At 41.4% G+C, this 16,617-nt stretch overlaps 1 protein-coding gene across 9 annotated transcripts in view; it reads left to right on the top strand.

Moving 5' to 3' along the window:
• RHOT1 (ras homolog family member T1) overlaps positions 1-16,264 on the top strand; it is a 67,689-nt gene extending 51,425 nt beyond the window's left edge. For 4 of the 9 annotated variants that reach the window (XR_015721352.1, XM_045773135.2, XM_045773134.2 and 1 more), the window contains one exon: positions 5,614-6,728. Coding sequence is in view for 7 of the 9 variants with exons in the window: in XM_045773135.2 (XP_045629091.1) it covers positions 5,614-5,731 (118 nt within the window). In the remaining 2 variants the exon portion in view is untranslated. Of the gene's footprint in view, positions 1-4,004; positions 4,149-5,613; positions 6,729-15,975 lie in introns of those variants that run through there. The other 5 variants (XM_087854623.1, XM_045773131.2, XM_045773133.2 and 2 more) reach the window with 3 other exon arrangements.
• Positions 16,265-16,617: the final 353 nt, after the last annotated feature.

Here is a 16,617-nt window from a genome sequence, read left to right as displayed (position 1 = left end):
CACCACAAGGTGGAGTTTGCTTGTTTGATCTCTAAGTATCAGTAGGTAACATATAGATACTCTGTGTTTCCCATGTATCTAGAATCATCTATACATTTCGGTTCTTATGCTTGGTGAAGCATTTCTTGACATTGATGCACACTTATGTCCTTTTTCAGAGTATGTTACTATCCACGCATGCTCAGTTAACAGCTTGCTTATGATGTGTGTTGCAACTCATTGTGTTGAATAGTATATTTTGACTTCTTAAGCTATTTTGAGAAATGCCTTATTAAAAGATTTCATACCTACCAGTTCAATTAGAAGAATTGTCATTATTAAAATTATTATTAAGAGTAATTGCATTATTATTAGAAAAGATACTTCACCAGGCAAAAACTAAGCACCAAGAAAACATTGAGAGGAGTAAAAGCAGGGAGGCCCACAAGACTTCAAAAAGCAAGTGAAAGATTTAAAAACAGAATACTTAACTATAGTTTTGGTGACCTTGGTACAGTTTTCAACTTGAGCTATGTCATTGCAATTAGGAAAAAGCTGTGTGTGCTATCTATGAGCCCTAGTAACTAGATTCCATGCATTACAGTTACATAGGCGGTTCCGAAGTATTAACTTAAAAATTCCTACTTGAAATATGTATGTGGATAGAATTCTAAAATTAGAAGAACACTCATATTCCTGCATCTGTGCACCACTGCTTTGGGTTTGGAAAGGATCGGGTGGTAAGATGAGAAGAATGCAATCTAGGAAATTCACGTTTTTTCTGCACAGTTGCATGGGACGGCTGGTGAAAGCTCCTGGGTGGGACTGCTCTTCCCGCCGTCTCAGCACTGCTGCTCTTGAGTTTGCTCCACTGAACTTTTCTTTCCTCCTCATAAGAGCCTGCAACTGACATCTGGACCTTTCTGGATTCTCCCCTTTCCTTAAATGCTAATTTTTGCAGACTTTTAGGTCTCTGCAGTATAGTTTTTACACCCCAGATATAAAGTCCTGGGACACGTTATAAAAGATAGTATTAAAAATACCCTATTTGGTTTAATTCCATTGAGCCCTTTAGAATTTGATTATTTTGTTTCTAAATATTGCAACTGATACAATTCCTTTTGTTACTGGTCAAATACGTTCAACCAGTAAGATCTTACTCATGTTCTTATACACGTCATAAATTGCAGAGTGAATCAAAAGTATCTCGTATGCCTTCTTTAAGGCATTCTGTGCAAAGGTACGTAGGAATGTGGTCACTCTGTTATATGCGTTGTTCACACAGACACTTCTTAATTTAAGCTTTTATTGCCTGAAGTTTGAAACCTCTCCTCCTTGCTGTCTTATTAAGTAGCAGTGTAGGGGTACGTGGCTGGCTCAGTCAGCAGAGCATGCAACTCTTCATCACCAGGTTGAGTTGAAGCGTGGAGCCTACTTTAAAAAAAAAAAAAAGAAAAAGAAAAAAAGTGCTTGTCATCTGATTGACATATGGGCCCTCAGCACTTCTAAGCAGAAAGGCAGCATCCAAAATGGAAGAATTTTCCACCTAAGAACTTAGAAGCTCTGACAAGCTTCAGATAATTAATTAAGGATTATACTCCAGCATTTAGTCATTATTTCTTGTGTTCTAAAAAGAGATACTGCTGAACTAAATTATTGCACATAGAGAAGGAAAATGTGATTCTGGTATATCAATAGATTTTTTATTTTTTTATTTAATTTTTTAAAAAGATTTTATTTATTTATTTGACAGAGAGAGCGAGCCCACACGCACAAGCAGGAGGAGGGGCAGAGGGAGAAGCAGACTCCCCGCTGAGCAGGGAGCCCAATGTGAGACTCGATCCCAGGACCCTTGGGATCGTGACCTGAGCCAAAGGCAAACACCCAACCGACTGAGCCACCTAGGCGTCCCTCAGTAGATTTTTTAAAAACAATCTTTATACACATACATGCACACACATTTTTGACCTTGTAATATTCATTTTTGGGAAGTCTCTTAATACTAAATATGGAGAAAAATCTTACGTAGAAGGATATTCATCCTTTTAGTTATAGTCACCAGTAACTGGAGGCAGCCACCCATAGGGGAACCGGGTATAATACAGCTGTTTAAAATGATGTTTCTGTAATTTATGAAAAAGTCCTTACATAATAGTAAATTTTTAAAAGGATATAAAATTATAGAAATTATACACATTGTGTTTGCAGCTATGTAAGAAACACATAGAAAAAGTCTAGGGGCGCCTGGGTAGCGCAGTCGTTAAGTGTCTGTCTTCGGCTCAGGGCGTGATCCTGGCGTTCCGGGATCGAGTCCCACATCGGGCTCCTCCGCTATGAGCCTGCTTCTTCCTCTCCCACTCCCCTGCTGTGTTCCCTCTCTCGCTGGCTGTCTCTCTGTCACATAAATAAATAAAATTAAATTAAAAAAAAAAAAAAAGAAAAAGTCTAAAAGGAAATACCCTAAGTTTTAATTCGTTGCCTTAGGTGATGGGACTCTAGGTGATTTTTTTTTTCTTCCGACTTTTATTTTCCTCGTATCTTATAATGACCATATATTACATTTTTGACAGTAAAAAATAATAATAAACTAAAAAAAAAGTATGCCATAAGATAATTTATTCTAAAATGATATTTTATGTGAGTCATTTTGAAAGAATTGTACTTTGGAATTGTGGAAGAATTGTTTTTGCTTGAGTGTAGAAATGAGCTAGGAAGCAGCTTTATGAAACTATTACTCTGCTTCGCCTTGAGACCTGAAACGACAAACATGGCTCGGTTCTCATACTTACGGAATCTAATTAAGATCATCCACTGTTCTCTCTTCAGGTGCTGTCAGTCAGCTAAGCAACGACAAGTGTGCCATCCGTTATAAATGCTTTCTCGTACCGAGAGAGTCTGCTTAGTGCAGCTTTCAAAGGCACATGCAAATGGCATAAAATTGGTCTCTAAGTAGCTTTCCAGGTCCACAGGTGTCTTAAATAACCACTATAAGGTTGATGGAGTCATTGAAGTATTTCTTATGAGTTAATAGTTGCCTGAAGTTTTAAACTGGCCATATCTTGACCATGTATCTGGATTGCTTCTCATACGGAAATGTAAACTGCTGTGCTGCCTGTGGAGGGCTATCCTATAGCGGGGTGGGGGGTGGGGGGGGGGTGGGAACCAGTCATTACTGTCTTGAAATGCAAAAGCCAACTAAGCAATAAAGTCAGAATATATTATTCCATGAATGGTAACACTTGCTTAAAATACAACAAAGGGAACTGTGTAAAACAGATTCCATACTTGAAAAATATTTATGAGAAATCATTTTGACCGATTTTAATGTGATGACAGCTAGCTTTAATCCTAGCTCTTTTCTTCCCCAAATTAAAAAATAAACATTAAAAAAAGTCTTCTAAAAATTCTCCATCAGTGAAGATGCATAAAAATCAGAGACCAAAGCGGAAGCAGAAGCTCTCCCGCCCTTTTAGCCTGTGGTCTCACTTTAAATTCTAGGCATCTCTATTGATTTGGAGCCACAGACTTAGGTCTCTGATAGTCCATGAGTTTGGGGTGTTGGACTCAATTTGTTACAGATGTACGTTTGCAGTTGTGGGTAGTCTGTAGTTAGAAGCATCAGTACGTTTCGTGACTCATGGTCATTAGCCTCATTTTGAATGAATACTTACGGTCACCAATTACCGTCAGGAACTGCTTAGGGACGGTTTCCAGGGCCTCTCTTAGTGTTTCAGATCTACCAGGACCAGCCTGGAAGGGATATATAGAGAGTGTATGTAACAGCCTCAGGTTTTCTTGCCGGGTATGTGAGTGTTTTTAAAAAGTACCCATAGCTCTTTTTTTTGGAAGTTTGGCAATTTGTGACAGAATACATTTATTTTAAATATAGAGAGCATGAGCTGGATCGTATTAGGGTGGCAACTCAATTTTTATGTGTGGGATGTTTAATTGAGAGATGTTATTTTCAGTCCCCTTCTTTTGTGAGCTCTGCCGTGAACTGCAAACTGTGTGCATGTGTATAAAAGGTTAAGAGCCCGGGTAGCTGAGTGGGGTGCCATGCTGTTAGCAGACGACGAAGGCAGTATTACTCACCAGGTGCACGCCGTCAGCTCTGTAGAAGATTCCATCTTCATGCAGTCATCCCATGGCCCACTTTTTCTTGAAGCCAGGTAACATTTCCCACAACCAGTGGGTTGGCCTTGTTGGAGTTTTTCCAAGTGGAAAAACTTGAAACCTACGAATTTTCTTCCCTAACTTGAAATAAATAAATAAAACATTGCCTGTTGGAGGAACTAACTCACAAGGTGGAATGAACCTGTGTTATCACTTTGCTTTGTAAAATAATATGTCAGGAGTGATTTTTTTCTTTTTTTTTTTCCTTTCTTTTCTTTTTTTTTTTTTAGGAACTGGGGAGAATAAGAAATTGGCGTGCTGTGTGTTGTTTTGCCATGGTGATAAGCATGGAGCACTCTGGCTTGTGTTATAGACTTGTTTCTAGGATGGGCAGGTCGCGTTTTGTGATAGCTAATCTGATCGTCACTCTATCACTGAGGCAAAGTCGTTCTGTACCATTGATGTTCTTGGCTCTTAACTCTTTTGCATATGTCAGTGTCTTGGTCCTTTAATGATGTCTGACTTTGGCTTCAAATCTGTTTGTTTCTTAGTTGTAAAATAATTTCCTGACCTAGACAGTCTCTCTAAGCTCTTAATTCTGTAAGTTTTCTACATCTCCTCAATTGTGCTCATTCAACTAAAACTCCAGTGACACTTGAATAAAATAGTCCAGCTTTTGCTTTCCAGTGTTGTCCTCTTTCTGGTAAGCTGTCATACTTGAGACCCTTGAGGGGCTTAGCAGTGTCATTAACTGAGCATGCTCACAAACTCAGTTTGTGGTTCAGGCTGTCCCTGTTCCTGTCGTGCATACTATGGCTTCTTTTATGTCATTTACCTTTCAGTCCACCATGTTACATGATGTCCTTTAGTTGGTACCATTGTCACTGCCTGTCTGACTAATATCAGGGTTGGTTTTTTGTTTTGTTTTGTTTTTAATTTTCTTTCTTTAACCAGCAGTAACCCAATTAATGCAAACTGGTAAATCTTCCCCATCCCGTTTGGGATTTTTTTGGTAAATTTTCATGGGGCTCAGTGTTTCCAAAGTTGACTTTAAGCATTGCTCTTAGAAAAGTATGGTCACTTGTCGCTTAACTGCTTACACGATAGCTTTTGACTCCTGGGCACAGGAGATCGCATATTAAGTTCCATGAAATTGACTCTCAAAATTGTGAGATCTCAGTTGTAGCTTTCATTTTGAAGGACCGTGGTGGGATTAAAATTTGTCTACGTTCTCCATTTCCTATGTGAAGAAAATGTCTAAAATTTTAGATGTTGATTCCTCCCAAGTAGTAGCTAATTATAAAGACATTTGTCTTTATTAATGTCTGCATGATGTCTAAAGATAATGATTGTCTGAGCAATGTACATGTGGCTATATTGACAAATGTTTTTGGTAAGCATTACTGTATGCAATTAGCCTGACAAGTGTGCTAATACTTCCCTAAAAGTAGACTGTTACTATGTAATTGGTATTTTCATACTAATCATGTTTTGAACATTAATTATATTTTCTGACTACAGGCACGTGACACAAGCTGACCTCAAGAGTTCCACGTTTTGGCTTCGAGCAAGTTTTGGTGCTACTGTTTTTGCAGTTTTGGGTTTTGCTATGTACAAAGCATTGTTGAAACAGCGATGATTAAAAAAAAAAAAATACCGGCCCTACCAAAAACAAATACTTTTATGTATTTATGTATGCTTTAAATTCTGCTAGAAATATTGAGATATTTATACATGCAGAGTTACTTTATTAATATTTGTAATTCATGCATAAGAGTATTTTAATGATAGTTATAACTGCAGTATTGGCTAGCATATGGAAAGAAAGAGCTTAACAGCCAAACTAAAATGGCTAAATTTCAGAGGCCAAAAGGGAATATTTTGTAAATAATGTACATATTCAGGCAAGATATGGTCTCCCAAACTGAATTCTAGAAATGATGTTTCTAGATGTTTCTATGTGGTATTGTTAGTGTTCGGTTGGCTCACTCTCCTAGGTCTAAGTCAGCTCAGAGATTGTATTTACTCATGGATCACTTATTTATTTCACATTTTACTCAGAACGATCCTTTGGGTTCTTTAAAGAACATGAGGCACAATTTGCCATTTTCTCTCCATTTTTAAAAAGAGATGAGTCGTGGTCAGCTCACACCTGTCTTTCAGTCACTCGTGGTAGGCCAGCCTCGAAGCCGCCGTGCAGTCTAGAAAGTTGCATAGCTGAGCGAAGTGCTTCTTTAAAGGAAGGAGTGAGGTAAAGGCAGTTAGCTGGGACGTTACCTGTATAATGATTATGTTGCTTCCTTTGTCTGTATGTGGAATTTTATAGCCCTTTCAATCAAATGAGAAAAAAAGATTTGTATATTATCAATGTTTTTAGTTTAAATAAACAGTCACCATTACTACTATTGCACTTCCTCCCCCAGTGTACATCATTCCATAACGGCCGTGTCTATCACAGTGTCTCACGGTGGCTGCATGTGTCATAAAGTGTTCTCTATCTGGCTAGGACAACCCGGAGGCAGCACTTTTTTAAATGGTAAAATAAATCTAATGAACATAAACTCTCATGATAAACCTATTTTTTTCCATCATCAACCTTTTCAAGTATTTAAATAAATAACTGCTGTGTACCGTGATCTTGAGTTTTTTGTCTTACGAAGTAAATAGAAATTTCTGTACAGGTGTGAATGGAATCCTCTGGTTTCTGTCTTTCTTACCTTGAAAATTATTTTTTGTTCAAGCAGATGATACTCATTAGGAGAGAAGACAAGTATGATTTGTATATAGAAGAAGAAGTCTATTTTAAAGTTGTGGGCAAATCTATTTGTCGAGAAGGCCAGAGGTTTTCTCCCACATACGCCTAGCTCGTGTGGTTTCTGCTGTGACATACGTGTTTATCCGCTTCTCTAACTTGGATTTTTTTTCCTTTTTTGCTGTTCTGATGGACGTCTAAAGATCACACTCCCCGAGCAGCTGGAAACAGCATAACTTATGAGCTGTACACTTGTAAAGTAATCTGTGCCGTATTTAGCTGGATACTTCCCTGTCCCCCTACTTCCCATTTCCATTCTAAATTTGAGGAAAGGGGAGATTAAGCAAAAATTAGGTGACTCCTCATTTTCTTTTTTCTCGGAGTCTCCTGCTTACACCTGTCTGTTACACAGCTTCCAGTGATAGTCAAGTCTTTCCTTCCAAGTTCTTCCCTGTTCAGATACAGATGGATACATCTGATAGATTGCTGTGTTTGTGAGAAACTGAGGAAGGAAGGTAGTTTGCCAAGACGTAAAAGTGCTGTTAATGTACGTAGACTTTTCTGTCTTAATCTTTTCATTTGAAGCTCAAGTGTCCGATTGACAAGAAGGCCGGCAGCCGCCGTGCCTCACCTGCTCTTGCCCCGCGCCCCGCTCAGCCTGGCAGCAGCCTTCCTGTACCATCAGCGAGTGCAGGTGGGGCGGGTTTGACGGGGGAATGCTCCCTGGTTTCTCCTGTGTGACCTACAGAGTCACACTTTATTTTCTTCATTTCACATTCACTTTAGAGACCAGTTAATGTGGGGAAATATGTGAACAAATAAAGGAATAGCTTCTGGCTTTGACAGTTTACTCTCAGAAGATGCAAGCTGTAAGAGCACTACGGGAAATGAGGAAAATAGGGACCCGAGGATGGGAAAGAAAATCTTTCACTTTGCGCCAATTGCATTCTCTCTTAAATGGACCGTTCTAAGGCTGCTTGCTACAGTGTATTTTTTTAAAGATTTACTTATTTATTGGGGGCAGGGGGTGGACAGAGAAACAGAGAGAGAATCTCAAGCACACTCCCTGCTGAGTGCAGAGCCCAACACAGGGCTCAAACTCAAGGCCTGAGCCGAAATCAAGAGTCAGACGCTTAACTGACTGAGCCACCCAGGCGCCCCTGCTTGCCACACTATTTTATTTTTTATTTATTTATTTTTTTTTAAAGATTTTATTTATTTATTCGACAGGATAGAGATAGCCAGCGAGAGAGGGAACACAAGCAGGGGGAGTGGGAGAGGAAGAAGCAGGCTCATAGCGGAGGAGCCTGAGCCACACTATTTTAATGAAGTGAGGCAGTCATGTGAAGAAACGTCACTTGGAAGGTTTGTGGTCCTGTGGCATAATGTAGTAACTTAGCCGTACTTAGCACGTCAGGGGTCTGTTGCTTCTTGCCGTTCGTAGGTCTTTCTCTTTTACATTTGACCAAAAAATGAGTAATGTCCCACATTGCTGGAGCTTATAAATGTTACCGTAGCGAGGCAGTGGGTGTTAGGGGTTTGGGGGGGGCACATAACCATTCTGAAATGACCTGTGAAAGAAGAGGTAGGGGGGCTGTGGGTATCCGTGCATATCTGTACATCACCCGTCAGGGGAAAGCACCAAAGACGAGACATTCTGATGAGCCAGTCCTGAATGGAATGAGAATTTTTCTGACCTGAGGGAAGGCAACTGAATAATGAATAGCAAAGGGGAAACCGAGGTAAGTACACGAACTCTGCGTAGAGTATAAATCTTTCCTAAGTAGGCCCTGAGGATTCACCTGGTGTTAGCCGTGGGGCCCCTTTGTCTGAGTTGTACTAGTAAAAATCAGCATAAAAGTGTCTTTAAAATATCTGTACAAATCTTAAACGTGAGTATGTGACCAAGTTATCCTTACCGCGTTTATTTGGCATCATCCTTTAAATTTTAATAGTCCGTGTGTTTTTAGGAAGCTGATTTGGGACTAGGTACTTTTTGGGAAGTAGGACGTCAAGATGCTTAAATTTATTTAATGTTTAGGGCAAGAGTGTTTCACGTAGACTGTCCCTAAAACCCCGGTCTGCAGATTTCACATCCCCAGTAACCCACTTGTTAAAACCTCTAAACTTGCAAGTAATTCTTGTCTTTTTAACTCTATCAAAAGTCCATCTGTGGGAATGAACTGTGAGGATCACAGTTGAGAATTTGACTTCTCTTTAGCGTATCCCAAATTCAGCAACTCCTGTGGCACACGCAAACTATTCAGAACCTTTTATCCCGTTATTTTTGGCTCAGAAAGTATGGACACCTTTACCAGAAAGCAAGATTTTGACATCATTGGGAAACGCTTCCTAACTTCCTAACACCTTTCCAGTTTTCAGATGTATTTTCCAGTGATAGTGTTTTGCTCCGTAGATTTTTTTTTTTTTTAAGATTTTATTTATTTGACAGAGAGAGACAGCCAGCGAGAGGGGGAACAAGCAGGGGGAGTGGGAGAGGAAGAAGCAGGCTCCCAGCAGAGGAGCCTGATGTGGGGCTCGATCCCAGAACGCTGGGATCACGCCCTGAGCCGAAGGCAGACGCTCAACCGCTGCGCCACCCAGGCGCCCCTTGCTCCGTAGATTTTATCTTCTCCTTTAGCATAGAGTGGTGCAGAAGTCAGACTGAAATGAGGGCTTGCCATTCGTTCTGGGTTCGAAAGCTGTATGTCGGATGAGGCATTGCCATTATTGCCTTTATACATACACGTTGGAAAAATCAAATTCCACATGATCACTTTTTCCTCTTTGAGGATTTTCCTGTATGTGGTTTATATTTAAGTCTTTTATAATCAGACAACCATTGGAAATTTTTATTAGAATGATGTGGGTATATATGAGGTAGGATAACTTAATGGGTCACAAGCTCTTTCTGTAAAAGGCCGGATAGTAAATATATTGAAATTTTTGCTGCTGTTCCACTCTGTCATAGCAGGAGAGCAGCCACAGACAAAACAAATGGACATGACTGCATCCTCTTAAAAAAAATTTTTCTTTTTTTTAGAGAGTGAGTGCACTTGTGAGCACGAGGAGGGGCAGAGGGAGAGGGGAGTCTCAAGCAGACTCCTGATGAGCAAGGAGTCAGATGCGGGGCTTGATCTCACAACCCTGAGATCACGACCTGAGCCGACAGCAAGAGTCAGACACTTAACCCCACCGTGACTGCATTCTAATAAAACTTTATTTATAGGCGTAGAAATTTGAATTTCATATCATTTTCATTTGTCACAAAATATTTTTAACTTTTTAACCACTCAAAAGCATAGAACCCGTCTTAGTCCAAGGGCTGTACAAAAACAGGCCAGATCTGGGCCAGATCTGACTGACGCCGGTGTGACTATGAAAGTATAGTAATAAATGCACAGCAGCTTTTACTAGTCGTTAAAAAAAAGTTTTCCCTGATTGTTTTGGAATTCGAAAAGGTATAATACTGGGAAGAACTGGAAAGTATTGTGGTCATGTTTTATCTGTCGGGAAACTAAGATTGGATCTGTCGGAGGTGTGTCTTTGTTTCACTTTTGCCGGTGGTAGTGTCCACCAGAACATGGTGCTCTGGCGGGGCCTGGCCTCACCTTGGAGGGCGGCGTGGCCTAAGCAGGTAGAGAGAACATCAGTTTCACTTCCTCCGAGCACTCACCTGGAGCTCTTCTTTTGGTACTTTATCCATGTTTGTTTTCTATGTGTGCAGTTGTGTAATTGAACACCTGGAAGGTAAGAGAATCCTACAGGAGGGGCACCTGGGTGGCCCAGTCAGTTAAGTGTCTGCCTTCAGCTCTGGTCGTGATCCCAGGATCCTGGGGTCACCTGTGTTGGGCTCACTGCTGAGCAGGAAGCCTGCTTCTCCCTCTGCCTCTGCCCCCCCCCCACCCCACTTGTATGTTCAAGCTCACTCTCTCTCAATAGATAAAATCTTTAGGAGAAAAAAAAAGAAAGAATCCCACAAGAGTGTTCAGTTTGACCTATATTTTTCTGGACGATTGACCCCCTTTGTATGCATGACAGTGCGATAATGCTGCTTATTTCTTTAGATATTAAAGTCAAAATTTCAGAGCTAAAATAGACCAAGATATCATCTGTCCAACACCATATTTCTATAGAATGAACTGAGCACAAAGAGTATAAGTGACGTATTCGGAGCCACACTGTTAGTCCTGCCTGAGCTGGGACTGGAACCCAGGTCCTGACTCCCAGGTCAGTGCTCCTAACACTGTCGGAGCCAGCCCTTGACAACTTGACTTGATTTTTACCTTTAGTAACTTTGCAGTATGTTCAGTTTTAAAAGCCGGGCCTAAGAAGAAAGAAAAAACCAATAGCGTACATCTCTACTACTAAGAAGGGTCAAAGTGGGCAAAGCAAATTTCTGAAAGACTTTCAGCTCCTCTGAGGCATATTGCCTTCACTGCTGGTAGCTGTCACCAGGTAATTGATGGTGTCTATTTAGAGGCGTGCAGTTTTGGCGGTTAGGTTTATTTCGGGGATAGGTTACTGGGGGAAGTAGGGCTGTAACTACTCTTTTTTTTTCTTTTTAAGATTTTATTCATTTATTTGACAGACAGCCAGCGAGAGAGGGAGCACAAGCAGGGGGAGTGGGAGAGGAAGAAGCAGGCTCCCAGCAGAGCAGGGAGCCCGATGCGGGGCTCGATCCCACAACCCTGGGATCACGCCCTGAGCCGAAGGCAGACGCTTGACGACTGAGCCACCCAGGCGCCCCTGTAACGACTCTTTTAAAAACACCATTTATGATTTTTGCTTAATTGTTCTTAAATTGTTAATTTTGGGGGGGAAATTCTTTCTCTTTTTATTTACAAGTAGAAAAGTACCTTGAAACAGAGGCTTTACCAGAGGGGAAAACTAGAATATCATTTTATCACGAACTTAGCTCTTTTGAGCTCTGCCTCTCTGATTTGCGTCTGCGGGATTTCTGTGAGTCCAGCCTCCTGCCCCCCAGCCACTTCCGGGAACCATCTAGACCCGAAGCGGCTGAGTGTAACACATCCAGTTACTCTTTTTACCAATTCCCTCTCAGATCTCTTACTTCCCCCCAGATTCTCGAAGTGTGGTCACAGTGCTGGGGAGCTTGTAAGGAATAGTTTTCAGGCCCCAGACCGACTGGGCTCAGAAGCTTGGAAGCTGGGTGCTCACAAGCACTCCCTCCCCCTAGGATTCCGATGCGTGGTGAAGTCAGCACTGCTCACTGGACACGGGGGCAGTCAAAGTAGTTCAACACAGCCTTTGCTTTCCAAGAGGTTACAGTGTGCTTGGTTACCTAACTTAACAGTGGTTAAAATTGTTTTCCAACAGAGTAATTGAATTACGTGTCTGTTAAAAAGGTTAGCAAATTAAGGTCTTTCTTTTCTATTCATGATAACATTCAAATGGTAAAGTGGTTGACAAGGCCCTGCAGACCTGACCCAGACCTTGTTTGCCCCCAAATTTGCACTCTCACATCTGACTACACTCCAAAGAGATCTTCCATTCTAACAGGGCCCCTCGCTACTCTGTTGGGTGCTTTGCAGAGGATCCCTCTAAAACCCTGCCGTCCCAGCTCCTTATCCTTTAGGTCTCAGGACGATCGAGGCCAGGCTGCTGGGGTCCAGCCTTGCTGTTTACGATGCATCTGTCCACTTTACCCCCCCTCTTTGCAGCATGGCTCCCCAGCCCTCACCTGTGTTTTGTCCAGAGACCATCTCTTCTGCCCTCTCTAGAGGCTCCGTGAAAGGGTTTAAGCTGGGGAGGGATGTATTAGGCAGGTGTCTACAGATCGCCCTTTCCTCTGCCCCTAAGGAACTGAACCTGGAGTAGCTGACCCGTCTCCGGCCCGCCTGGCTCTGCCTTGCTGGCCACGCACCAAGTCTCAGGTCTTTGCCCCACTTGCCACGCCGCACCTCCTACTCTTAGAGTACCCAGGGGAATCCCTGTCCACCTCCTGTGTCTCACTTAGTTTTCCTGATTGATGCAGCCCTTTCTTGAGAAGCAGCTATACTCAGTCACTGCCGCCCTTGTGGAGACACTGACGAGCAGCTCTAGGAACTAAGTGATCTCTTAGTGGTATTGGGAAGTCACTGGGTTGCAGGTGCAAGGATAGAAAAGCATGGACTTCAGGGGTAAGGCCTGAGTTTGAATCTCAACTTTGCCACGTTCATTGTGCAAATTACTTGACTCTTCTGGTTCTGTCTCCCCTCCCTATAAAATGAAGAGTGGGATCGTTGTATACGTTCACTGAGATCTCTCCCTGGTTTTTTCACCTTCCTCCTTCCCCAAGAGGAGTTCCCACAGCAAGCACCGCTGGGTGGCAAGGCTCTGCTCCTCCCGTGCTTGAGCAGAGCTCAACCATTGCATCTGGGAGAGCTGCAGAGGCCTGGGTTACAGCCAATATGTTTTTCCTGCGTGTATCTGAGAAATGCCTTGACTAAGTTGTCTTGAGTCTTGGGCCCAATAAAATGTTCCTTACCCCCTTATTGTCTTGGCAGGTGGCACAATAGCTGAACTTCTATCTTGCTGTCTACTTTCTCTATTTCAGTCTCTGGCCGGCTGTTGGACCTCTGCCGAACCTCTCAAGTGGTGGTGTTCTCCAAGGCTCTGTCCTGAGTTTTCTTACCCTACCTATACTCTGTCTCCAGGTGATCTCATTGAGCTCCTTGATATATTTTTTTAATTTTTTATTTCAAAAGAGTTTGAAACATTTTACAAGTTACAAAAATGATAATAGGGTTTGCCTGTTCTGGGCATTTCAAATACGTGGAGTCATACAATATGTGATCTTTTGTGACTGGCTCTTTCACGTACCATAATGTTTTCAAGGTCCATCTACACTGCGACACATCAGTACTTCATTCCCCTTTTTTGGCTGAATAATATTCCATTGTATGGACATACCACATTTTGTTTATGTTATCACTTGAAACACTTAGACTGTTTTTACTTTTTTAAAAACAAAATTTATGTATGTATGTATGTATTTATTTATTTTTAGGTAAACTCTACATCCAACATGGGGCTTGAACTCATGACCCCAAAATCAAGAATTGTGTGCTCCAGCTGAGCCAGCCAGGTGCCCTTTTATTTTTTGACTAGTATGAATAATGCTCCTGTGAACCTTTGTGTACAGTTTTTGTGAGCAGATATGTTTTCACATTCCCGTGGGTATATACCTGGGTGTGGAATGGCTGGGCCATCTGTAACTCTGCGTGTGAATACTTTGAGGAACTGCCAAATGGTCTTCCAAAGACTGCACCGTTTTACATCCTCTGCGGCGGTATCCGAGGGTTCTAGTTTCGACGCATCCTTGCCCACACTTGTTACCTGTTGTCTGTTGTAAACATTCTAGTGAGTGTGAAGTGGTATCTCATTGTGATAGTGACTCGTACTGATCTTGAGCAGAATAGTCGTGACTGTGATACTTGCCACATTTTCTACTTCTATCATTTCTTCTACTTCTATTAATTGGGTTTGTACTGTAATGTTTTTTTAAGGTTTATTTATTTTTTTAAGTAGGCTCCATACCCAGCGTGGAGCCCAAAACAGGGCTTGAACTCACAACCTCATGACCTGAGGTGAGATCAAGAGATCAAGACTGAGCCACCCAGGCACCCCCAATTTCATTCTTTTTTATGGCTGAATAGTAGTCCTCTGTGTGTGTGTGTGTGTGTGTGTGTGTGTGTGTATCTTCTTTATGAGTTCATCCATTGGACACTTAGGTTTTTGCATATCTTGGCTATTGTAAATAACACTGCAGTGAACATGGGTGTGCACGTATCTTTCCGACTTAGTGTTTTCCTTTTCTTCAGGTAAATAGAAGTAGAATTGCTGGATCATACAGTAGTTCCGTTTTTAATTCTTTGAGGAAACTCCATACTGTTTTCCGTAGTGGCTGCACCAATTTTTTAAAGATTTTTATTTTATTGTTAAGTGATCTCTACACCCAGTGTGGGGCTTGAACTCACTACCCTGAGATGAGGAGTCACACATTCTACCAACTGAGCCAGCCAGGCGCCCCTGTGGCTGCCCCAATTTAAATTCCCACCAACAACGCATAAGGATTCCCTTTTCCCCTCATCCTCACCAGTACTTGTTATTTCTTGTCTTGTTGATAACCACCTCTCCAACAGGTATGAGGTGATACCTCACTGTGGTTTTGATGAGCATTTCTCTGATGATGGGTGGTGTTGAGCATCTCTTCATGTGCCTGTTGGCCAACGGGGTGTCTTTGTTGGAAAAATGTCTATTCAGATCTTCTGCCCACTTTTTAACTGGATGGCTTGGTTTTTTTGCCATTGAGTTATACGAGTTCATTATATGTTTTGGACATTAACCCCTTACCAGATATATAACTTGCAGATATTTTCTCCCATTCTGTAGGCTGCGTTTTCATTTCGTTGATGGTTTCTTTTGCAGTACGGAAGCTTTTTAGTTTGATGTAGTCCCATTCGTTTATTTTTGCTTTTAGTGCCTTTACTTTTGGAGTCAGATTCTTTTTTTTTTTTAAGATTTTATTTATTCATTTGACAGAGATAGAGACAGCCAGCGAGAGAGGGAACACAAGCAGGGGGAGTGGGAGAGGAAGAAGCAGGCTCATAGCGGAGGAGCCTGATGTGGGGCTCGATCCCATAACGCCGAGATCACGCCCTGAGCCAAAGGCAGACGCCCAACCACTGTGCCACCCAGGCGCCCCATGGAGTCAGATTCTAAAACTCGTTGCCAAGACCAGTGTCAGGGTGTCTTAAATCATCACTGTGTCCTCGGGGCCTAGAACAATAGTTGGCACATAGTGCCCAGTAAGTGTGTTTTGAATGAACAGAAGAACAGGCAAATAAACCAACCAGGCTATTCGCCTTAAAACTCTGTGAAGTCAGTGCAACATGGTGGACTGAGTGAGGAAATAAAAACTAAAGGGAAACCTAAATATTTCCTGCGGAGATGGGCTCTGACAACTGAGCTGTGGGGAGGGGCCCCAGCAAAATCAACTACAGAATGGCAGGGACTCTGATACTTTGGATCCAGTGGACCTCAGAATTGGGGTTTGGGCTTTTCTTCAAGTCATCTGATCAATGAAGCCCCCCAGCCTGAGCTCAGCAATCTCTCTCCTCCTGCAGGAGACGGCAGACATTGGTGAGGATGCGGAGAAAGGGGAACGCTCTTGCGCTGCTGGTGGGAATGCAAACTGGTGCAGCCACTGTGGAGAACAGTGTGAAGTTTCCGCAAGAAGTTAAAAATAGAACTACCCTACGATCCAGCAGTTGCACTACTAGGTATTTACCCAAAGGATACAAAATTAGTGATTCAAAGGGGAACGTGCACCCTGATGTTTATAGCAGCGTTATCAACAATAGCCAAATTATGGAAAGAACTCAAATGTCCATCCACTGATGAATGGATAAAGACGTGGGGGCACCTGGCTGTCAGTAGAACGTAGGACTCTTGATCTCAGGGTTCTAAGTTTGAGCCCCACGTTGGTGTAGAGATTACTTTAAAATCTTTAAACAAAAAAAAGACGTTTTATATATATACATATATATATATATATAATAAAATATATATTTTAATATATATTTTATATATATAAAATATATATATATAAAATAAAAATATATTTTTTATTTTATATATATAATATATATTTATATATATAATAAAATATATTTTTTATAAAAAAGACGTTATATATAAAATAAAATACATATTTTAATATATATTTTATATATATAAATATATATTTATATATATAATAAAATATA

Source organism: Ursus americanus, chromosome 23 (assembly GCF_024610735.1).
Source record: "Ursus americanus isolate L20-20 chromosome 23, mUrsAme1.1.p, whole genome shotgun sequence".
Taxonomy (NCBI): Eukaryota; Metazoa; Chordata; class Mammalia; order Carnivora; family Ursidae; genus Ursus; species Ursus americanus.
The sequence above is the reverse complement of the archived record's forward strand: the minus strand, read 5'-3'. Positions and strand labels throughout refer to the sequence as shown.